General features: G+C 39.6%; 5 protein-coding genes and 1 non-coding gene across 7 annotated transcripts; 3 read left to right on the plus strand and 3 right to left on the minus strand.

Annotated features, from left to right (window-relative positions):
* Nucleotides 1-50: 50 nt before the first annotated feature.
* Trf2 (TATA box binding protein-related factor 2) lies at nucleotides 51-4542 on the minus strand. Of its 2 annotated transcripts, XM_015980461.2 has the most exons (5): nucleotides 4360-4542; nucleotides 4279-4302; nucleotides 3593-4121; nucleotides 3449-3543; nucleotides 51-1360 (listed from the first exon to the last, which is right to left on the minus strand). In XM_015980461.2, exons 3-5 carry the CDS (start codon nucleotides 4102-4104, stop codon nucleotides 1176-1178), a joined length of 792 nt encoding a protein of 263 aa, XP_015835947.1. In that variant the 5' UTR covers nucleotides 4105-4121; nucleotides 4279-4302; nucleotides 4360-4542; the 3' UTR covers nucleotides 51-1175. The 2 variants fall into 2 exon arrangements, with proteins under 2 accessions (XP_015835947.1, XP_015835948.1); XM_015980462.2 differs by lacking the exon at nucleotides 4279-4302.
* A 421-nt stretch (nucleotides 4543-4963) lies between these two features.
* Nucleotides 4964-5982, plus strand: LOC103313258 (uncharacterized). The gene is made up of 5 exons (XR_010334409.1): nucleotides 4964-5093; nucleotides 5134-5378; nucleotides 5421-5601; nucleotides 5648-5788; nucleotides 5841-5982. It is a non-coding gene; the product is annotated as an uncharacterized LOC103313258 (transcript).
* Nucleotides 5983-7490: 1508 nt separating this feature from the next.
* On the plus strand, nucleotides 7491-9510 carry PIG-T (Phosphatidylinositol glycan anchor biosynthesis class T). The gene is made up of 3 exons (XM_967789.5): nucleotides 7491-7801; nucleotides 7851-8184; nucleotides 8230-9510. The coding sequence occupies exons 1-3, from the start codon at nucleotides 7633-7635 to the stop codon at nucleotides 9431-9433; spliced, it is 1707 nt and encodes a 568-aa protein (XP_972882.1). The 5' UTR covers nucleotides 7491-7632; the 3' UTR covers nucleotides 9434-9510.
* On the minus strand, nucleotides 9426-16139 carry LOC661594 (CD109 antigen). The gene is made up of 15 exons (XM_015980459.2): nucleotides 15859-16139; nucleotides 14401-14827; nucleotides 14103-14353; nucleotides 13720-14050; nucleotides 13482-13670; nucleotides 12992-13348; nucleotides 12671-12943; nucleotides 12562-12616; nucleotides 11991-12509; nucleotides 11784-11944; nucleotides 11342-11739; nucleotides 11075-11294; nucleotides 10323-11029; nucleotides 9991-10274; nucleotides 9426-9941 (listed from the first exon to the last, which is right to left on the minus strand). Exons 1-15 carry the CDS (start codon nucleotides 15909-15911, stop codon nucleotides 9739-9741), a joined length of 4428 nt encoding a protein of 1475 aa, XP_015835945.2. The 5' UTR covers nucleotides 15912-16139; the 3' UTR covers nucleotides 9426-9738.
* Nucleotides 16140-16918: 779 nt separating this feature from the next.
* Nucleotides 16919-18624, plus strand: LOC661548 (pre-mRNA-splicing factor CWC25 homolog). The gene is made up of 3 exons (XM_967699.4): nucleotides 16919-17178; nucleotides 17229-17417; nucleotides 17467-18624. Exons 1-3 carry the CDS (start codon nucleotides 17131-17133, stop codon nucleotides 18556-18558), a joined length of 1329 nt encoding a protein of 442 aa, XP_972792.2. The 5' UTR covers nucleotides 16919-17130; the 3' UTR covers nucleotides 18559-18624.
* On the minus strand, nucleotides 18583-21210 carry LOC661506 (EF-hand domain-containing protein 1). Its single transcript, XM_008195978.3, has 7 exons — nucleotides 21075-21210; nucleotides 20676-21029; nucleotides 20305-20627; nucleotides 20092-20257; nucleotides 19142-19937; nucleotides 18857-19090; nucleotides 18583-18799 (listed from the first exon to the last, which is right to left on the minus strand). Exons 1-7 carry the CDS (start codon nucleotides 21183-21185, stop codon nucleotides 18618-18620), a joined length of 2166 nt encoding a protein of 721 aa, XP_008194200.3. The 5' UTR covers nucleotides 21186-21210; the 3' UTR covers nucleotides 18583-18617.
* Between the last annotated feature and the right edge of the window lie 92 nt (nucleotides 21211-21302).

The raw sequence follows: 21302 nt of genomic DNA on the forward strand, positions 1-21302 counted from the left end.
TTTTTGTTGATTTATCTTTGACCGAGGGGCAGGGCTTTAGAGAAAAGAAATTTGAACAAAATGAGAAAACTTTATTAAATCTACATTCAGAATACAGTAGATACGCATAAAAATTATAATACACACTATGAGAACAAGCTTTAACTTAGGAAAGCAATTAATATCTCTAACATGATCATGGATCAATTAACTACTAAATTATTGATTTGGTATACATTAACATTACACATATTCTGACATATGTAGAAGGAACAAAGATCCGGACGTCCTAAAAAAACAAAAAATTTCCATAAAGCACGTGCCAATAGAACCGAAACAAATTCTGATACGAAATTACAGTTGTCTTTATTAGTTAAATTTTATTACTATTAATAAGGCTCAGGGAGTTCCTAATTGCTTTTACAGTCAATCTTACACGAAGTGTGGTTACTTTGAATCACATTTATTTTGACGACACGATTTATAGTACGAGTGTTAATTACCCAGAAACATCAAATACAATAATGACTACTGATTATTGAGTTCATAATGAAGTAAAAGCACTCATACTCAAACGTCAGAAGAAATGTCATATAGGCCAAATTGCGATAAATTTTTGGTTTTGTCAGGTGTACAAAAGTAAAGCAACCCACAACGACACATACAAGTAAGACACTTATGTTTAATTCAAGTTTGTAAAAATATATTCAAGAGAAACAAATCGGATGCAGTAGCTACACTTGATGAAAGAAATAAGTGCAATCACTGGCTTTACGAAGTACAAATTGACGATGCTAGGCCTTATGTCTACATGAACATTACTCTAGAAGCTGCGGACCGAAATATCGTGGGTCACTATCACTTATTGCCACTCGTACTCGTAGTTCATCAGTCGATTAGTCCTACAGCTCTATCTAATTATATCAAATAAATTATTAATGATAATCAGATACACGATACATTATTTTATACAAGAGTGTGAAAAACAGTCGGTTATTCGTATTGTACTTCGGACGTCCGCGGTGATTAAAATTTCTTATAAAATTTGGAGCGATAGAATTTTGATTTGCATTCTTTGGCCGTGATAAATGCGGACGATCCGAATACTCGAAAGAATTGTCAAATAAGCACGAAAACGTAGAAATCGAGGAAAAGTCACTAAACAAATTATAGCTAAAGAACACCATCACTACACTCTAGTCCCAGTCACTTTCTTCTTCTTGATACTCTTCTTCTTCGTCGTAAGCGGGACTACGTGTCATCTGGCGCGACTTCTTCAAAGCGAGCAGCGCCGCCTCTTCCGGGGTTCGCTCTTTACGGAACTCATACACCAAAGGGAAAATGTATTCGATGGCGGCTTGAACGTCTGCCACACTCGGCGCTGTAAAAATACCGTCTCAAACACATACTTGCCGAGGGAAAACGCTACATTTACATTCAAACAAATAACTCGATAATTTCTTTCTAATTCAAAACTGTTACTGCTATTGTCTTCAACTGATTAGATCACTCCAAAAACGTAATAAATGTTGATCATTTAAATTTACTGTTAGGACGAATGTTAGCTAATTAAATTTATCATCGAAATTCCGGAATCTGCTATCACTTGAAATATTCACAGGAAAATTTTGATCGCTATCACTTTGAATTAACGCAACGGTCGAGATCATGACCTCCGTCCCTTATAAGAAACGATATAAAGAGTTTGACTCGCACGTTTCACAGGTCATTCATTCATTCGTTTTAGGCGAGTTCATTTCAATTAGCAATAAATGCAATGTTTTAATAATAAAGCTCTTAGCTGCGGTTGAATTGATTCCTTTCAGAAACGGAATTTATTACAATGCATTACCTCGAAAGGACGATCTTATAAACTGTTCTTTTATTTATTAACAATAATGTAAAGAACCTCCATATCAATAAACTATAATGATACAACAAGATAATAAATTTTCTTGAAATAAAACATTTAACCTTAACACGAGTTTAACGTTTTGTTGGAATGAAAATCAAGGCACGTGTTTGAAAAAAGGTTTAAAAGAAGTACATTATTGACATTTCACTTATCGCAAGTTTGTTATACACTGTGATGTCATACAAATTAAAAAACATAAGAGAGATAAAGTTCCGTTATTCAATATTAAATTGACTTCACCTAATTTCCTTGGAAGTTGAGGAAAGTTTAACAAAATTGCTAAAGTCCCCAAAGAGGCCAAAATGTTTTATGTAATACAAAATTACATTTTACACTCTCAAGAGAACATTTTCTTCCTAAATTAAATGTAGTTTTAATACCAAACTCGCTCAGTTGGTACGCAAATTTAAACAAACTAGTGACAACTGTAGACTAGTTATGACTTTTCATTGATTTGGACCTTTGATCGTTTAGAATTTTTTTCAGTTCAAATTACATTCAAAGCATAAGGCATTTTGAAGCTGGCGACGTATTTTTGCACAAAACAACATTTAAGCATTGTTTTACAATAATATAAGAAATATTATTTTGTGTAGCGACTTAATAATACTTAATTAATTAATTATATTACTGAAGAAATGTAATAACCATAGTATAATAGACTTTCTGACTGAATCATTTTTATCAAGTATCGATTACTAAACAAACATTTCCGTCTAATGTTTTCCTATTGAATTTTGCCAATTGCATAAATGAGATTTTCAGATAAACTCAACCTTATCAGTCTGTCATTAAATTCTAATAAAAACAATCATATGATAATATAGTAAATGTAATAAACTGGACATATCATAGGTTACTGCAGTATTTTTGGTTATATTAATTTTCCACTATTGAAACAAACATTTTAAATACTACTGACAATTAAAATTTATTGCTATCGTCTCTGCCTAAATATGCTATAATGTCTAACGTAAGTTCGTTCTTAACAATATGTGGAGAATGTATTTACAGAGGAAAAACGCACCACACTTTTAACGATTGTCTGACGTGTCCTCACCTAGTCAGAGAAAAAATTACACAAGTAGTAATAAGAATTTTATTGATTATTATTTATTGTTATGACGTGTGTTAAATAAGTTCTATTACAGTTTTTTCTTAAAAAGAAAACAAAGAAAAATCTGGAGCAGTGATGTAACTTTTACATACAAAATGAGGACAAACAAATCAAAATTCAGCAGCAGATTTAAATTGACTTTACAATTTTTTAAGTCGCCTAATAGTGAAATATCTGATCAGATTTTTAAATTGAGTCACTGAATGATTTAATGAGTCACTAATCGCAAAAAAATTTTACACTGCAGAGCGCAATGATTAGGTCGGTATGTACTTAAAACAATGGGAAATAATTTGTGTGTAAGAAGATAATTTTTACTACCAATACCAACTTTAGCTAATTATTTAAAAAGTAGTTATGCTGTATCTTAAACTTTCGGTCTAATCTTTATCAGCAGTAGCACACAAATAGCCTTGTGATATACTAATCAATATTACCTGTAACAGTAACACTGCCTGTGGAAAATATCTTTAAGGTGGCTTTAGGACTTTGTAGTTTGTACGTGACTCCGGGATGTAATTCAGGTTCATAACTGCAAAAAACCCGTGAGAAAACCCCCCAAAAAACAATCTCTTGCATACTCAGCCTCTTTATGCCTTTCCGAGAAGGAATTGATCTTGATCGCGAAGGGCATGGAGCAGGTCCCGAGCACATTAACCACTCTGTAGTTGTTGAAGCGCACCTTAAACCCTAGTTTTTGTAAACAACGAGCGAACCTCCTCGCCGCGATCTTGGCCTGCAGCTCGCTGGTGGCCCCCGTGCAGGTGACCTTCCCCGAGGACCAGATGCTGGCGGTGGTGTAGGGCCTTCGCAGCTTCATCGTGATCTTGCCGTTTTCCTTGCGGTATTCGACGTTGATACCGTTCAGAGCGATCTCGCGCAAGTTCAAGTGGCACCGAACACTAAAACTGCACACCACGTTGTTTATCATGATGTCTATCTCGGGCTCCTCCACCGCACTGTCGCCGGCCGCCGCCTCGGGGGCGCTGACCTCCTCCACGTCGCCCCCGTAGCCGTTGAGGGGCGGGTGCACCAGGCCGTTGCCGTTGGAGAGGCCCTCGAGGCTGTTCTTCTGAACAGCGGTGGCCATCATTCCGACAGCCCCCAGCCCTGCAACAGACGGCTAATGACTTGCATGTCACGGAACGAAAATATCTGACACGAGCTAGGGGGTGGTCCCCAAGGTCCCGAAAACACGAGCTGTGCTGTGGGGGCGATTCGCTACAGAAATTTCCACGAGAAATCGGAATGCAACACGAGTTTATACCTTTTAGGACACAGGAAGGAAGTCCTTAAAAGCACAATTTGGGGAAAATCACGAAGGCGTGCAAACTACCAGTTGTCTTACCTATCACGAGTTGCTGCGATTTGTGCTAAATTTCAGTTTTGCTGATTTGGTCCCTTTTGCACGATTTTTGACGAAAATCTTATTTAATGAAATTTTTGCCATTGTGCGAAGCCATGATACACTCACTACAGATGAAATCGCACTGACGGGACGGCGCTGATGGTTTTTAACTCTTTATTATTTGATTCATTGGATTATCCAGAGAGGACGCTCAAGTCACGCCACGACTGGAAGAATATTTTGTAGTTCTATAACGAAATACTGCAGTTGCGAAATGTAGCGAAATAAAAGAGTCAATTCGGAAAAAACGATTTTTTTTCTTTTTTTCTATTACTCTTGAACTCTGTTATAATAAACTAACAAAACTGATTTTATTTAATAATTTTTTAATTCAAAATTCCATTTAAAAAATATAGCGGACGACTTATGATCACATAATTCCTTCCAAAAAAAATATAGCCCCTATCTTATGGAAACGGGACGGATCTGGAAAAAATCACGGATTGAGCTGGTCCTTAACGGAAAATAAAAGACAAAACAGTACATCTCTAAAAACATACACTGGCAGAATCATAAATATACATCAAGGACAACATGTTTAATTCAATAATTTAATTATGGATAGTTAATTGTCAAAGTTATGCCACTGGCAAAAACCGCAGTTTTATTTGCCGGACTGATCCACGTGATCCTAGGCAGTGTATTTAGCAATAATCTCAACAAACTAATCATCGGTAAATGATATAAAAAATCGGTTCATAACACTTTTTGTAGATTTGACCGAAGATTGTGTAAACAATTATTACACAAGCATCCATTTACCTTATGGGACGGGGTCTTCAGACGCCCGCATCGTTTTACTGCGACCTGTCCCATCCTACACCAGAAATTGCACCATTGATATTATCAGACCACAGTTCCAAAAGAGCTGTGGTGATAAATGTATGACCATAGTGGTGGTGGAATTTTTCAATTATAAAACGTACAATACGTGTACCATGAACGGGGGCGTATTTATGGTAAAGTTGGGTGATTTGTTCAAAAGTTAATCACAAAAGTAGGTTTCTGGCAGTCTACAATTCGGAGATGTTTGTGCAGATTTGGATAGTAATCCAAATCAGACTAAAAATGAACTGCAACATCGAATGCATGCTTATGTGGTCCGTGACAGAAACTTTTCAATTAAAATTGACTTTTGGGATTTTTTTGGAACGATTAAAGTAACAGCAACTTCAGGAAAATGTATTTTTGGTGCTTTTATCGAAGAAAAATAAATAAATGTTTCAAGTTTTGGGCACTTCTGGTAACTGTTCGTCAAACGAGATTGTTTGCATATTGAAGGGCCAAGTTTTCTGCATTCATAAACTTCTGGAATGTGACGGCAATTGTAACTGCGGTACGCCGAAATTATACGATGAGTATTGCAGTAGTCAGTCTTAATTTTACCGCAAATAATTTTTATTATCCACGAATTTTGATAGATCTACATGTGCAAGAAAACATACTACTGATGATTATTTACGGAGTTTGTCTGGTGGCAGTCGTTATGTTTTTCCTCATTCAAATATTGCGTGTTTGTGTGCCAAGTGTTGCCGATCATTTCTTCGTTTTCCACGAAACCGATGAATATAAATTTGTCTTAACGTCGCAATCCTTGCCCCCACTGGACCTTTCTAATCAAAATAATTAAACAGTTTTTGAAAAAAATACGTTTTTTATTAATTATTCATCGCCATGATGTGATATAATTAATTTCCATTTGAGCGATGTTGAAGAATTGTTCACATCGTCTGCTTCATCTTTAACTGTCGGTTTAAGATGTAACTCTTGCAGAGTCAAAGTTTGACACGTCGTCACGCCTTCATATTTTTGTTCCCCTTTAGCATTTTGCAACTGCAAGTAAAATCCGCCAGTGATTCAAATCTGCAACGCAGAGTTGAAACTTACTGCATTATCTGCTTTGAGAGTACCTGTAGTAACAGGGGTGCCCTCACAGCTTATTGCATAGTCTACAGCAAAGGGCGAATCTTCCACAGAGTAAAATTCGTCAGAGGAGTGATTGAAAATCAACTCCAACTTTTTTTTGTGAGGAGTTACATTGTCCTCGCTACAACAAGTCACGTAACTGTCTGATTTGTTGTCTTGTTGTTTGTAGCGACTCATTTTAAAACAAATATCAGCAAGACTATCATGCGCTGTGCTTGTAGTTGGGGCACTTCTACTCTTCGTTGGAAAATCTGCTTTCGGTCTTTCCTCACGATCAGTGTCCAGAAGGACAGTTTCGGAACTATCGCTCGAGCAGTCCATCCTTAGGCAATTGAATTTCTGGGGATGTTTCGGAGGCGGGGGAGGTTTTGAAAATTGATGGACATGGTCTTGTTCCCGGTTTAACATTTCTTGTCTTTTTATTTGAAGATATTTGCTCAGTATTGTTTTCACAAGTTGGTCTTTTTGCTCTCTATCTTCAACACTGATGGAAGACTTTTTGTCAGAAAGGGGACTCTTTTCTGGTTCTTTAGAATCACTCTGCAGCTTTTCTAAATATGCCTGAGACAAGAGCATGTTATTGTTGGGTGCTTTATTTTGCGGCTCCGTCTCAGGATTCAACACGAAGAATGAAGAGGTCCGATAAGTAACCGAAACTTCGTGTTGAGCAGTCAACATTTTAGATGTGGATTGAAGCTGCTTTATGGCTTGTTTTGGAGCTTTGGAAGCTTTAGGTCTGTCAGGCAAACTTGCCGAATCATCGGATTCATCGCTGTTTGTTAAACAAATAAAACAATTAAGAAAACTGGGCTTTTTCGGTTTATTCTTCTTTTTCTGCTTCAATTTTTTTCTTGCCATGGCATAATGGAATTTTACATTTGACACTTTAAAACTGCCATTTTGAATGACACAAAAGTCGGATTAATTGGTCACGTGACCAAATTAAACCAATCAGATGTAGTTTGTTCTTATTCAGGGAATCACAGAGTGAATTATAAACTTGCAATAATTAAATGACTTAATTAAATTTTATATTATTACGGACCCAAACTTAATCTAACATAATAGTAGAGGAAAAAAAGTTTCAAAGAGAAATAATTCATTTTGAATCCCCTGTCAGTGTGTGGCCGCCTTTAGCGTCAATTGTCAAAATTAACTCACAAATGGTGAAGATACGTCAGTGTCGGTTAAAAAATAGCCAAAAAGTCGATTGTACATGAATAAAAACGCGATTTCCGCGTAACACTGCGTTCATAATAGCCCTTGGACGGAAATGTAAATAGCGACATGTTCCTTCCCACGCTACTTGTCCTAATATTTTCGCCATTCGGTGTCTTAACCTCAAAACCGGATAAATTCACCGAAGAACTTTTCATCAAGCCTCTGTACAGCGACCAATTGTACGTCCATTTCCACTTTGCTACCAAATGGGATACAAATCCGGAACAGGAAACATGTAAGCTATCAAAATCGTGTGAAATAATCCCTGATTGTGGTGATTACAGTCAGACACACTCATATTTTCCCCCGCGCCCTCGGCGAAATAGTCGAAAGATACAACGTACAGGAGCTCCACGTGTCGTTGACTGGCGGCTTGTGGCGCTATGAGACTTGGGGTTACCCGATTTTGGACGCTGCTCCTGGGGCTGAAGTGTGGGCTTGGTTTAAGGACACCACGGAAGATGTGGACCAGAACTGGAAGTTGCTGGCGAGCTCATTGTCTGGTTTGTTGTGCGCCAGCTTGAATTTTATAGACAAGGCCAACAGTATTAGACCCGAATACACTTTCAAGCCGAAAGGGGTGTTTTCAGGCAGTAATTTAAATTCATCATTTGTTAGGTAACTCCACACCCCTCGGAAACAATTATTTTAACTTTATTACAGATACTCGAGTCTCCCGCGCGAAATCGTCTGCACGGAAAATCTGACTCCTTGGAAGAAGCTGTTACCGTGCGAATCGAAAAGCGGCTTAGCTTCGCTCCTAAACTCAGGTTATATTCACAACACGCGCTATCACTCAGTGGCTATACATATGCGTCCGGTTTGTCGCGACAGTTCGTGCGAGTTCGTGTCGTTAGAACTGCAACAAACTGTGTCTCTTGTTTACGATTATTTAATTCTGGGAACGAAAAACTGGTCGTTTCGCAAATTATTCGGTCAGGGGTTGATGGGGCGGTGCCCATTGGCCGAAACCAGCACAATTTACATCGATACCACCAGTAATACCAGTGTTCCATTTCAATTAACCCCAAGTCCGGACGATTACGTGACGTCGATTCGTGGCGGTCATGTTAACACTTTCGCTAAATACGTAGTTAGACCGTATGCCATGAGCTTGAATGCGAATTTTTTGGGCAAGGAGAGTGTTTTATTGAACGCGCCCCCGTCTCTCCACGCCAATCAGTACATCACGGGCTATGGCCAGGAGAGAGGAGGGATTGTGACCAAAATTTACAACAACCATTGGAGTCATTTGGACGTGGTGGTGTTGCAAAATATACCATGGTACGTCCCTATTTACCTCCACACGCTCAAAATTGAGGTGAACGGCTTGGAGGCCGAGCCGTTGAAAATTCGTTACATTCCGGGCCGCCAAAGGGAGCGACCTTACCACCTTGAACTCCTGTTGAAATTGCCGGCACGTTCCGTTACGTCCGTGTCCGTCGATTTTGATTACGTGTTTCTAAAATGGCAAGAGTACCCACCTGATGCCAATCACGGTTTTTACATTGGCTCTGCAATAATTTCGGCTAATTTACCGCTTGCGCGGAATTTTACCGGTTTGCCGCAAGACGGCTCAACGATCGCTGATAGTTTCAATGCCTCGAGAAGTGGTTACTTGGTGCAAGTTCGCACCGAAAATATGGTAATTACGTTACCGACGCCCGATTTTAGTATGCCTTATAACGTAATCTGCTTAGCGTGCACCGTAGTTGCTTTAGCTTTCGGTCCGTTGCATAACATCACGACCAAAAGACTTGTCTTGACGGTCAAAGACAACGAGAAACTTATCGTCAAAATCAAGAATAAGATCGTCAAGGTTTTGACCGATAGGCGAGGAGGTGAAGAGAAACAAAGTGTTCAGTAATTGTGAATTTTATTAGTGTAATCTTTTTTTCACATCCAAAGACTAGTTTTTATAAAAATAAACAAAACAAGAGTGGAGTTGTGTTTATCACTTGACCCTTAATTCAGTCAACTAAGGGGTTACTGAGACCGGTGACTAGTAGTGTTAGTAAAATGTTATGACGCACTTTTCACCACTTGCGTGGTAAAGTTGGTAACACATAACTATAATTGTACCAAGAACAATTCTATTTTTCTACCAAACTGAGGAACGTATTAGCGAATTATTTTGTTAAAGGTTTCGTCAATAAGTACCGCCGGCACCAATCACAATTGCACAATGGCAAACATAACAACTAGGAAACCCAACCAACTCGAACGCAGAGCAGCCGAGCTGCCTTTGCCTTCCTGACTGTCCTCCCCGACTTGTGGGTTCGCCTTTGAGGTGCAAATATCACCACAGTCCTCATCCTCGCATATATCACACAGAGTTGACGTTCGGCTTCGGTAAAATTGCCTGGCACGTCTCGCTAACAACACAAAATGAGCCCAAAAATTTAAAACCAAACTTAAACTTACAACTGTCGTAATAATCGAAAATAATAACCGAGACGGGTTTTTGGTTTGCGACTTTATGTGTCCTAAAAGCGGACACTGTCGGGCAGTATTCGTTTACACTTGACACGTTGTTAAAGTAGAGGGTGACTCTAGTCAGGCCGTTGCTCGTTTCGACCTTTTGCACATTTTGGGACACTTCCAGGCTTGGCAAGGAGTCGATATCGGCGGTGAAACCCGACGGGAGGTTCACTTCCATCACTGCCATGTTGCTTTCAGGGGTTTCACTCAAATTGCGACTCACAAATCTGCGATTTTTCAATTAATCCCAGTTTTTTGACTTCTTTGATACTCACCCTGTGCAAATCGACACTTGTAAGTGGTCCTTATTCGAGTTTTTGTCCACTTGTGGGTCCAGCGTAAACATGGGCCAAGGCCCGGTTACGTTCATATTATACTCATACGAGACCCTAAAAACGGCCAAGCCTTTGCCCTGAGCCGTCACGTTTACTTCACGTATGTCTTTCGGTAGTTGGAGTTTTTGCACAATCATTGCGTTGTTTTTATTAACGTTGAAATTGTGGCGCTGGTCTTTGCCGTAAGTGAACTCAACTTGCATATTTACGTTAGTTGCCAACTTCAGGACTAGTTTATAAATGGCCCAAAGGCCCACGAAAGTGTCCTGCGATGAGGTGAAACCTCCGAGACTGTTCTGCTGGTCTAGTAGCCAGTTCAGGACAGGGATTGCGTCTTCGAAGTAATTGGCCTCAAGGAAGGTTAAAAGACCGTAGGCTGAAGTCTCGATATCGATGGAACGCGGTAATTTGTTCCAGGGATTTTTAATCTCGTTACTTGGGACGTCCTTAGACCACCATTTCAAGTTGCCTCGGCTCTTTGAACGGAGGTCAAGCAAGTTGAAAGCGCTTTGTTTCGACGGGTGACGGGCTAATTGAAGAGTGTAGCTACACAAAGCTATCGTATGGATTGATTCTTGTTCAGAAATGTACCGTGCAATGTAATCCAATCCTTTGTTAATTGTATTGCTATAAGTGGACGCATATTTCTGGAAAAAAAAATGAAATTACCAAACATAAAATGGGAAAAATACCTGATTTTCGATAAAAGCCAAGAGAGTAAAAGCCGTCAAGGCTAAACTATTGCCTTCCCGACTCTGAATCTCCTTGTAAATAACTGACCCCACTTCGACAAAACTTCCATTCCGGCCCTGAATATTCGCCAACCATTCGAGACAACCTTCGATAATTTTCTCGTCAACGTAAATATGGCCTTTGGCTTGCCTTAAAGTAAGAGCCACATAAGCCGTAACCCTGCAAAAATTATTGAAAAAAGTTCAAAACTCGCCCAAGTAAATTACCAAACACTGCTCTTCTCATCCCTCATTCCAAAGGCACTAAACGACCCATCTTTGCGTTTATAACTCAACTGTTGTTGGTAACCCTTTTCGAGCAAATCCAACGCTTCGTTTTGAATGGTTGGGGTAACTTGTCTCGTGTAGCGAAGATATTGCAAAATGATTAAATTCGGCATGAGATGAATCAAATTTTGTTCACCGCATCCTGTTGGAAGTCTGATCAAATTTTCTAGGTGCACCATAGTCGGGCCTAGGAGATCACCAACAGCTGAAACTTCGATTTTTTCCGAACCGGTGACCATGTTTTGTGGGATCGTGAAATTGATTGATTTTTTGTAGTTGGGGTTGTTGCGTAAATCGATGAGGACGGTTTTTGTGTAATATTCCGTCTCGCCTTCAGTCTGGAAAAGGTGGTAAAAATTTTGGCACACATTCACCAACTCACCGTGACTTGAAGATGCTTAATTGCCACGTCCTGGTTTTTCGGACTGTTTGCGGTCACTTTTATCTCGATTGTGTCTTGTTTCAACGGCCGTATCATGAATGAGACTGACGTGCCGCTGTTTCGTTTGATGCTAATTTTTTTGCGCCTGTACAACTCCACTTCTGGAATTTCAAACTCAAGAGACGCCCAGTCAAAACAAACACTTACTTCTGGTCGAGTTAACATTATTTGAAACTTCAGCAAACTCGAATTTCTGTTCCGGGTTGTGAAGTGTGACTTCGGCGTTCACATCCTTGTCCATATAATTGTAAACAACGACAGGCACAGCTAAAATCTCTCGCCGTTGCACCGAAAACGGCAAATCAAGCGTTACGACGAAGCTTTTCGATACTTTGACTTTCTTGGGAGTTGTGGTCAGTCCCAGCCCATGAATGGGGTCCAGGGAAAAGCCAGTGACGACCCAAGTGTTCAGAGAGCTTGGTATTTTTCGCCGAATTGAAGTTTTGCCTTCGTAACCCGACGAAAAGTTGGTGAAAAGCCAAGTATCGGCGATTTCCTCAGTCAAGTAAACCTTCGGTTTGTTCCAAACGGGCTTAGGGATTCGACTGAAAGCGTAAGGACCTGCCAGGGGCGGCCTGGTGACGGTGTGGAGAGGCAGGCCGAAGCCGCGGTCGGGTTTGACGGTGCTAGTGCCGTAGAAAACGGGCCGCAAGTAAATATCCTCCACTGAAGGCAAAAATTAATCAATAATTTGTAATTCATAAAGTGGTGTTATTACAAGTCGGTTGGTGGCGGTTGACGTGAGAATTGGTCAATAAGTCGGCCCCCGAATTCTGGAAATTTGAAAACAGTTTATTTGTATTACTCTAGAAGTGAGTAATAGTTACGTAAATGGCACTGTGTGGGTTGGCAGCCCCCGGCTTCCAGAAGAAATGGTACTTGCTGTCGTGCATTATCATGGAATATGGTGATTGTTGGGCCGGGTCGTATTTTTTCAATTCTTCCGCTACTTCACTGTGGGTTAAATCAAACCCAGGTCTCATTTTGACCGCGTTCTGGTCAACTGCCATTATAGCAACGTACGAATTGGGCTGGGCTCTGATCGCTATGTCGATATCAAGCTCGGGTTCGGTTTCCACCGGATTGACTTGAATCTCCATCTAAAAGTTCAGTTTTATTTGGAAAATTACAATTAGAGACACTCGTACGTAGTTTTGCAAAAGCCCATCAACTTCAATATCGAGGGCATCTCCCACCAATTCTCCATCGTCACGCACGTAAGACACTATGAGGTGGGCAACCGGGACCATGGCATGTGTTGCCGTGAAATGAAACCGATATTCGTGCATGTTGTCAACTTGGAAGGTGTTGGCATTCAGGACGTCGCCTCGTCCCATCAGGACGTAGCTTATGTATCTCAAACGTTCAGTGCAATTGACTAAAATTTCAACATCAAGGTTTACGATCGGTCTTTCGGTTTCGAGCGACACTTGCAGGAAAGTGTTACTGTACGAAACCGCAGCAGGAATTGGCGAAATGCGCTCCTTGAGGTCCTGGTACTGAGCCTAAAACACCGCCGGTCAATTTTCCAAAAATTGCTCCTGTACCACATTTTTTCAATAATGATTTTTTTAATGTGTCAGTAACCAAGCAAATAAATGAAAAAATCGCAATTTGTTTGCTTAAAATAATTCGCACCTCAATCCTGAGAGCAGTGGTGTTTGTAACATTCACCGGAGTGTAATACTCCAATTTCGCAACACCGTTTTTATCCAACCTGTGTTTCTCAGTAACATAGACTTCATCAGCTCGCGAATAGCCGTATCTGACCGTAACTTCCCTATTTTCCGATCGTAGGGGAGTCCCATCGTGACTTGAAACCTTGACCTACGATTAAATTTAGCAGTGATTGAAAAAAAACCACGGGAATTGTTACATAAGCTGTGTATTTGAGCCCCGGTTTGAAATAATCGGCTGTTTTAATTAGATCCATTTTATAATTGTATTTATGCAAATGGACTTCGACCGAATTGTTTTGTCGGCGGCCCGTTGAAGCTTCCTCAACTGTTACATCGACCATGACAACCCTTTCGTACTCGTCAGTCAGTTTGAGTTCTTTGGCAATGTCGAATGTGACAGTGGCCGAACCCTCGATCGGGATTACTTTCCGGATCGGGTTCTGGAAAATGGGTTGAATAACCCCGGAGAAAATTGTGGGATAAACGGTCACAGTGGCCTCTCCCTTGACTTTTTTCCCATAATTGTATCTACAATTCGTTAATTAACGAGACACATTTGCGTTGTTTAAATTCGTTTTACTGGGTTTGGATATTGGCAACGAGGATGTTTTCCTTGAAAGTCATGTGTTTGGGCGCTTGAATATTTACAATGAATTTTGGTAAAATATATTCAGCGACTTCTATTGATTTGCTGAATGTTTGTCCGTGGATTTTGACCGAAATATTCCAGTTTCCCAAAACCGGACTCTCGCTCAGTTTCACTTCCCCGGTGAAGACCCCTCTCAAAGCCTGGATTCCTTTCCACTCCTTGATCTGATTCCCTTGCCCGTCCTAAGAAAGTTACCGAATTGTTCGAAACAACAGGAAGTGAAACAAACCGTCACAAAAATGTGGAGTAGTTCATTCCGGACTTCCGCCGCCGGTTTCAACTGCGAGTTGAGCACAACCGCCCGGAACAAGACTTTGGATCCGGGTTTGTAAACCGCTCGATCGGTTTGGATAAACACCGAGTAGCTTTTTTCCACAAACTCTACCGGATAGTCGGAGTAAAAATCTACCCCGCCCTTTCCGGAAACCACCAGTTTGTAGTCGCCGGAGTCCACGTCTCCGACCTCCAACCGGAGGATTCGGGACGTGTAAGGCTGGACTTCTACCCGGTCGTCGCTTGTGTAGATCGAACCGTTCGGGGAAATGCCTTGAAGAGTTGCTCGGACTGTCGTAGGTTCGGATGTTTGTTGGATTGAAACGGCAACATGGTATTCGCTGTTGGGGCGGACTGCTCTTGGCCCCACGACCTTGTAAAACCTACGCGAAATCACCCAAAAATTATTCCACTTTCTAACTTTATTCTGCCAATGAATTAAGCGAGCGAAAGTATTGGCAATTAATGGACCAGCTGCAGGAATTTGCAGTGATTGTTATTATGCATCGGGGGAAAAAATTAGGAAAATCGTAACGCGAGTAACTTTCACGTCTGGAGATTTGTTCGTTAATTTTTATTTTCGTGTGGGTGTGTAGAACAGGTCGCATTTTACAATCATTATTAGCACTTATCAGTTCAATGGCCGATATGAATAGGGAAATAGTCCCAATTTTTATGTACAATAGCTGGGCTTTACGCAATCGTGCTTAATAATAGCCTTATTAATATTATAATAATAACCGTCATTAACATATTAGCGCTTAGACGCAGACTAAAAACGTGTTATTAGAATGAGCAAAAAACGAAAATTATGGGGAAATAAAAATCACTGAAGCAGAAACACTTGTTATTTGATGACTTGAAATTCGGTTTCACTTCTTTGCCTTTCTATTTTTTCAAATGTCAAAAGAACCAGAAAAGTGCTCAAAATAAAGCCCAACAGGTTCTTTGTTACGGAACATGTGGGCTTGAGAATTTCGCTCACGCACTTTTTACATCACAAGATGTGTGACACGTATATGGAAAGTGAAACTAAAGTCACACAATCATGTTACCGAAAGGAAATTTCTGTTTAATTTTCACTCATCGAATGATGTGTGATTCCTTATAAGGAAAAGATTTGGGCAGAAACCGGAAAGTCCCAAATTATTCCGCAGAAATTGTCCTTGATTGTGCAGTTTTTATCCAAATATGTATTAAGATCAAGATCATGCTATTGTAAACCCAATGACTGTTTCAGCTTCTATTGAATAATAATAAAACGAGAAACCTTGAAGTGCATACAGGGACGTTACCCAGCTTTTATTAGCGACACTAATTAGGGAATAAATTCCCATAAACCTAGATATTCGTTATTGTATTAAACTTTTATGCAACTTTACTATTTTTTATTTAAATGTTTGTGACCCCTTACCCTTGACACCTGACACAGGCGATCACAAAACCAAAAATCACAATTTTCCACATCACAATCACAAAGTCATTTTAATTTCGCAAAAGACACGTTTTCGATAATTTCTGAACACTGGCAATTTTTGTGTGTGTTGTTTTTCCCTAGTTTGGTATTTTTCCACCGCAAAAATCGCAGTTGTGTCTTGGTAGTAATGGTATCGCGAACTGCACTTGGCAGTGTTGATTCATGGTGTGGCCCCCAGCCCACCTTGTTCTCCTGCTGGCCAATCTCTTCGTTTCCTGCGATCAACTGAATGTTCTTGGCATTGCTTTGTTTACATACTGACGTGTTTGCAATCGCAGGAATGATATTCCTGCGAGTTTCGTGTCGTGACCCAGCGGTGAAGTCTCCGACAATTGGCTCATTAAAACGCGTCCAAATTAATTAATCTCTGCATGGTTTTTAGAAATGATAGAAGTGGGTTAAAGCAAGAAAGTTGCGCTTCTTTGTCGGTGTTTTTCAAATGAGATGGCTTATTGTTTATGTTTTTCTGATAGAAAGTGCTACGAATGATTTGTGATTTTATTATTAGCATAGAGAGATTTTCACAAATTTTAAAAATGCCAACGCGATGATGGTAAAAGTTGCAAATAACATGAAATAAACATCGGTTATGTGTTTATGTTGCCATAAATGGTCCATCTTTCTTGTCGGAGAAATAACGTTGACGTCTGGTGTATAATTAGAATAAATTTATTTGTCATAGGGTTATTAGTTATTACTCATCGGTCTTTACCTACAGCAAACTTACGAAGTAGTACCTACTTATCTCAATCACAATTATTGTAATTTTAAATAAAGACTAAAAAAATAAAAAATTTAGACAAAGAATAAATTAGCGAGCGAAGATTTTAGATATTTTCTATTTTTTAAGAGCCGTAGAATTCTCTGGAACAAGCCGTTTTTCTTGAAGACTATTAGTTTTTGATTTATGAATTTTTTTGGCTACGAGTGTTGCTAGGTATGCAACTAATTATACCAGCTGCCTTGCAAAACTAGGTCATTGATTTTCTGGTCGACTGTAATTTTCATGGAGCCACAGCCACTACCATTATTTTTTTGACACTACAGCGGGTGTGTTTTTAATTATTTATTTTACAAATAATTAATCAATTATTGAGTAAATGCTGTTTTAAAACATTTTGAGTGATTGTGAAAGTAGTGAAGACGAAACAATTTAGTTATAATTTATTCTTTGGATATTTATATTGCCGTAACCTCAACTTGGGAACAATGTTCAACCAAGGCAATGAAGAGAAAAAACTGGACTGGATGTACAAAGTAAATTAAAATATTTCTTTTGTTAATTAGTTTTTTACGCGCTGTATTAGGGCCCCAACAGTTTGGTGGAGCGTGAGGAGTACTTATTGGGGCGCAAAGTTGACAAAACATTAGAGCAGTTAAATGAAGAGGAAAAACAGAAGCAACAAAATATAATTATACCGCCGAAAAACCGCGTGGAACACGAGTGTATTCCACCGTCAATTAGGGACTTCAATAAAGTTGTACAAGCCGAACAGGTTTGTGTCCAATTGGCATTTAGTTCTTCTTCTTTATTGTGATTTTTAGGTAGATTTGTCTACAAAATTGCAAGAAGACCCGCTGGTGGCGATAAAAAAACGTGAAGAAGAGACCAGACGGCAATTTTTACAAAATCCCGTTCAATTGAAAAAGTTACAAAAAGCGCTGAAAGCCCAACAAGCCCAAAAAAAGAAGAAAAAGAAGAAGAAGAAGTCGAAGCAATCTAGCGACTCAGATAGTGATTTGGACAGCAAATTGACGGAAAAGTTGTTAGGGAAGAAGAAGAAAAATAGTAAAGAAGAACGCAACTTGGATACGATTTTAATTCACAAGTTTGAAGCACTGAAGGATAAGTTGACTGAAAGCGACTTACAAGACATTTTGAATGGAAAAATAACAAGTAGCGATGAGAGCAGTGAAGACGAAAAGCCAAGAAACAAATCATCGAAAAAACGACACGATAGCGAAGATAGTGATGATTACAGGAAACACAAGAGGAAGGAGAAAAAAAGAGACTGTTCTGATGATGATACACAAAGGAGAAAAAAGTCCGGAAGGAGCCACCAAAAAAATAAAACTGCAAAAGATTCCCACTCACATAGGAACAGGAGTAGAAGTCCCGATATTAAAAAATCTAATACTAGGAGAAGAAGTAGCAGTAGTGAGTCTGAAAGTGAAGAAGACGTAAGAAACAGACACTTCAAGAAATACGACAGTGACGATTCCGATTCTTCCAAACACAAAAAGCGTAATTACGGTCTTGTAAGTTCAGATGGTAAAAAAATTCCGTTATCAAGAAAACACGATGATGTAAAAATATCCAAGCCAAAAGTACCTGAACCTCCTCCCCCTGTCCAAAGACACAGAGCTAAGAAACTAACCGAAGAAGAAAAAGAAAAATTAAGACAAGAAATGATGCAAAATGCGGTTCTAAGGGACAAAGAACGCGAACGCAACGTGAGAAAATACCGAGAAAAGGAAGAAAAAGAAAGGAAGGAACAAAACTTTGATCCCGAGTTTATCCACAAACAACTAATGAAAACTGCGGACACTGGCAGCGTTGAAAGCAGAATTAAGTCAAACTTGAATAATATTCAGAGATCAAGCAAGTCCATGGATCAACATTTCTCCCGGAGGTAGTGAAAGTTGTGTAAGAATAAAACGTTGTATTGGAAGCGAAATATATTTACAGAAATTTATTATTCACATTTTACGTTATCATCAAATTTTACACTTTTCCCTTTGCGTTCTTTTGCCAGACAGTCGTCTTCTGGTGGCGGCTGTTGTGGTTCAGCATTCTCACAAATGTGTTTGTGTTCGCGCAATACTTTGTCGTAATATTTCTTGATTTTTTCCTCCTCCGTGTCGTACTCAGTGGATGCTAATTAATCACAAAAAAACACAAAAATTACTTTAAATTTCATATTTTTATATTTACCAATCCGTTGCGCTTCACTTTTGCAATCAAGGCTCGGAATCGGCGGTGTTGTTATAGGGTAGGGGCATTCGTTATTAACAGGTTGTATCCCGAATGATGGAACATTGTGTTCTGGAATCACCAATGGTTCTTTCACGTATTCCTTCTGGAAAGTTGGGTCTTCTCTTTCGTCTTTAATATTAAAACGTTCCAAACACTTTTCCATTTCGGTCTGAGTGTAGATCAGGTTTTTGCCTAAAACGAAGCCCAAGCATACGTAAATAAATTAAACTTCGAAAAATTCACCTATCGCGTCTCGTTCAGCCTTTTCAATATCAATTTTACTTTCCTCAACTTGCTTCTCAATATCATCCTTGAGGTACCCTTTATTGAACATATAGTTCCGAATATTTTCAATGACTTCGCACGGAAATTTACTCGAGTTGGCTTGCATGTAGCGATACACATACAAGTCAGCCCCCGTGATTATAAACCTCTGCTGAAAGACAGTTATCGTAGCCCCAATATAAAAATCAATCGGCGAGTAATATTCGGGATCAAGTGGATTAGTGTTAGGTTTCGGCAGTAAAGTACTCCTCAAATACTTCCCTCCAATAATCCCCGAATTTTCAATCGGGGGCTCGAAAATTTTACAAGTGTTGTCACCCAAAGAATACAGCAACAAAAACCTACGAATTGAATCTTCTGGATGTATATCATCCATCTTCATCTCGTATCTGAGATATTTATTTGCGTTCAGAATTTGCTTAACCACGTCTTTTCGCGGCGGTTTTGGCATAAAAGTTAGGGTGTTTTGGAGGGAATCCTCCAAGCTACCGATGCCGTCATGAGGGGGAATTTTCTTCTCGGGGGGTGGTTTAGGCTTCTCTGAAATGTCCATAGGGGGGCCCTGCTCCATGCAGAGCGCTTTCTTAAAGTAGTTACGCGTAAAGTCATCACAGTCGTAAAGGAGCATTTTCCGCCCTAGAACGAAAATTGTTTCTCCGACGCGTAAGTCTTTAGGCTGGTAGAACTCTGTGACCTCTTCGTCGGTTGTCTCCAGATAGATTGAGGGGAAGTGGGCCGGTCTGTCGGTCCAAATCTAAATCATTATAATTAAAAAATAAATAGTTTGTTATAATAAAGCCGATTAATAATAACACAGGTCCGCAAAAAGTCACTTTTTTAAACTTTTTAATCTGATGACTTAATTTGAAGTTCGGTCAACGAAAAAATCCTCTTCGAATTGTTAATACCTTTGGTAATTTAGTTTTGCGTAAAAGTTGGGAGTAAGGATCCCGGCCATCATTTTTGGTGTGAATTTCTTTGACGGCAACAGTGTCATCTGCTAGAAAATATAAAACTTCGTATTTCCTTATTTCACCATATTCCGAGTCTCTGTCGTCCCAAATCGCTTTAAATCTGAAAAATTGTGTCATTTGCCAGAATTAAGATAGCAAAGGACAAACTTGAGAATTTTGCCGTCATATTCCAGAAAGCGTCTAAATTTATCATCCGCCGAAGGCGTTTTAGTAAAATTATTCTGATGCGACTTCATTAATCTATTTTGGGTGTAGGGATCAGGCGGTAATTGCTCAGGTTCAGCCATTACCAATCCCTGACTGGCCATATATTCCCTTGTAAAAGTATCGCAATCCACCAAATGATAGACAACTCCGTAGAAAACAATATTTCTGCCCACACCAAAGTCCTTCCAATGCCAGAATTCCCCGTCTTCGCTTTTGGGAATTCGGTGTCGTTTCAAAAGCCTGCCTTGATCAATCCCACTATTCTGCAAAAAGTGCGTGTTTTTTTTTTTTTTTTTAAATAATTATCCTACTGGGGTTCGGGGTTCCATAATCGTGATCGTATCGTCTTCCAGAAAGTAGATTATGTTCACATGCCTCACTCTGTAGTACTCATCGGGCGACTCTGCAACCCCCTGCTTGAAAAAAGCCTTAAAAGTGAGACACTTTTGGTCATAAAGGGCGTAATGCGGTTTGAACATTTGGACAGGAATTGCTTTGGTTCGTCCATAAGTCAGGGAGGGATCGAAGCGGACCGGGTCGTTGGTACTAATGAATTTGACCGAATTTGAGTCCAGTTCCCGATTTCCTATCCCCACGTAGTCGTTCTTTGGGATTTTATACCCATTTGAAATGCTAAAGGTCTGGGATAGGTGGTAACTGGTCAGCTACAAAGTAAAGTTTTTGTGCGTAGTTAAGTTTTTGCCACTTACAGTGGGGTCAGTGAAGGTGAGCCCCGGCAATTTCGGCAAACCTGCCATTTTCACACAAAAAAATCGATCAAACTTCAAAAATTGCCATAGAAATTCGAATTTGGAGCGCATGCCAGATTTGAATTTTGACAATTGACAGTTTTGCGTCTATTAGCCGCGTTTTTATCTAGCAAAAAGAATGTTTTGTGTTTAGATAAAAGTGTTAAACCATTTGATAAATCATCGTGT

Source organism: Tribolium castaneum, chromosome 5 (genome assembly GCF_031307605.1).
Source record: "Tribolium castaneum strain GA2 chromosome 5, icTriCast1.1, whole genome shotgun sequence".
Classification (NCBI taxonomy): domain Eukaryota; kingdom Metazoa; phylum Arthropoda; class Insecta; order Coleoptera; family Tenebrionidae; genus Tribolium; species Tribolium castaneum.

What these genes read in the sequence shown, in the direction of transcription:
- Trf2 (XM_015980462.2), bottom strand. Translation starts at nt 4,104, where the DNA reads ATGATGGCCACCGCTGTTCAGAAGAACAGCCTCGAGGGCCTCTCCAAC. An exon ending in GAAAGGCATAAAGAGGCTGA is followed by an intron (nt 3,544 to 3,592) that starts GTATGCAAGAGA and finishes GGTTTTTTGCAG; the next exon opens with TTATGAACCTGAATTACATC. An exon ending in AGGCAGTGTTACTGTTACAG is followed by an intron (nt 1,361 to 3,448) that starts GTAATATTGATT and finishes GTATTTTTACAG; the next exon opens with CGCCGAGTGTGGCAGACGTT.
- PIG-T (XM_967789.5), top strand. Translation starts at nt 7,633, where the DNA reads ATGTTCCTTCCCACGCTACTTGTCCTAATATTTTCGCCATTCGGTGTC. An exon ending in AAATCCGGAACAGGAAACAT is followed by an intron (nt 7,802 to 7,850) that starts GTAAGCTATCAA and finishes TGGTGATTACAG; the next exon opens with TCAGACACACTCATATTTTC. An exon ending in TTAAATTCATCATTTGTTAG is followed by an intron (nt 8,185 to 8,229) that starts GTAACTCCACAC and finishes ACTTTATTACAG; the next exon opens with ATACTCGAGTCTCCCGCGCG.
- LOC661594 (XM_015980459.2), bottom strand. Translation starts at nt 15,911, where the DNA reads ATGTGGAAAATTGTGATTTTTGGTTTTGTGATCGCCTGTGTCAGGTGT. An exon ending in TTAAGCATCTTCAAGTCACG is followed by an intron (nt 11,740 to 11,783) that starts GTGAGTTGGTGA and finishes CACCTTTTCCAG; the next exon opens with ACTGAAGGCGAGACGGAATA. An exon ending in TGGCTTTTATCGAAAATCAG is followed by an intron (nt 11,030 to 11,074) that starts GTATTTTTCCCA and finishes TTTTTTTTCCAG; the next exon opens with AAATATGCGTCCACTTATAG.
- LOC661548 (XM_967699.4), top strand. Translation starts at nt 17,131, where the DNA reads ATGTTCAACCAAGGCAATGAAGAGAAAAAACTGGACTGGATGTACAAA. An exon ending in AACTGGACTGGATGTACAAA is followed by an intron (nt 17,179 to 17,228) that starts GTAAATTAAAAT and finishes GCGCTGTATTAG; the next exon opens with GGCCCCAACAGTTTGGTGGA. An exon ending in AAGTTGTACAAGCCGAACAG is followed by an intron (nt 17,418 to 17,466) that starts GTTTGTGTCCAA and finishes TGTGATTTTTAG; the next exon opens with GTAGATTTGTCTACAAAATT.
- LOC661506 (XM_008195978.3), bottom strand. Translation starts at nt 21,185, where the DNA reads ATGCGCTCCAAATTCGAATTTCTATGGCAATTTTTGAAGTTTGATCGA. An exon ending in TATGACGGCAAAATTCTCAA is followed by an intron (nt 20,258 to 20,304) that starts GTTTGTCCTTTG and finishes ACAATTTTTCAG; the next exon opens with ATTTAAAGCGATTTGGGACG. An exon ending in AAGTGAAGCGCAACGGATTG is followed by an intron (nt 18,800 to 18,856) that starts GTAAATATAAAA and finishes GTGATTAATTAG; the next exon opens with CATCCACTGAGTACGACACG.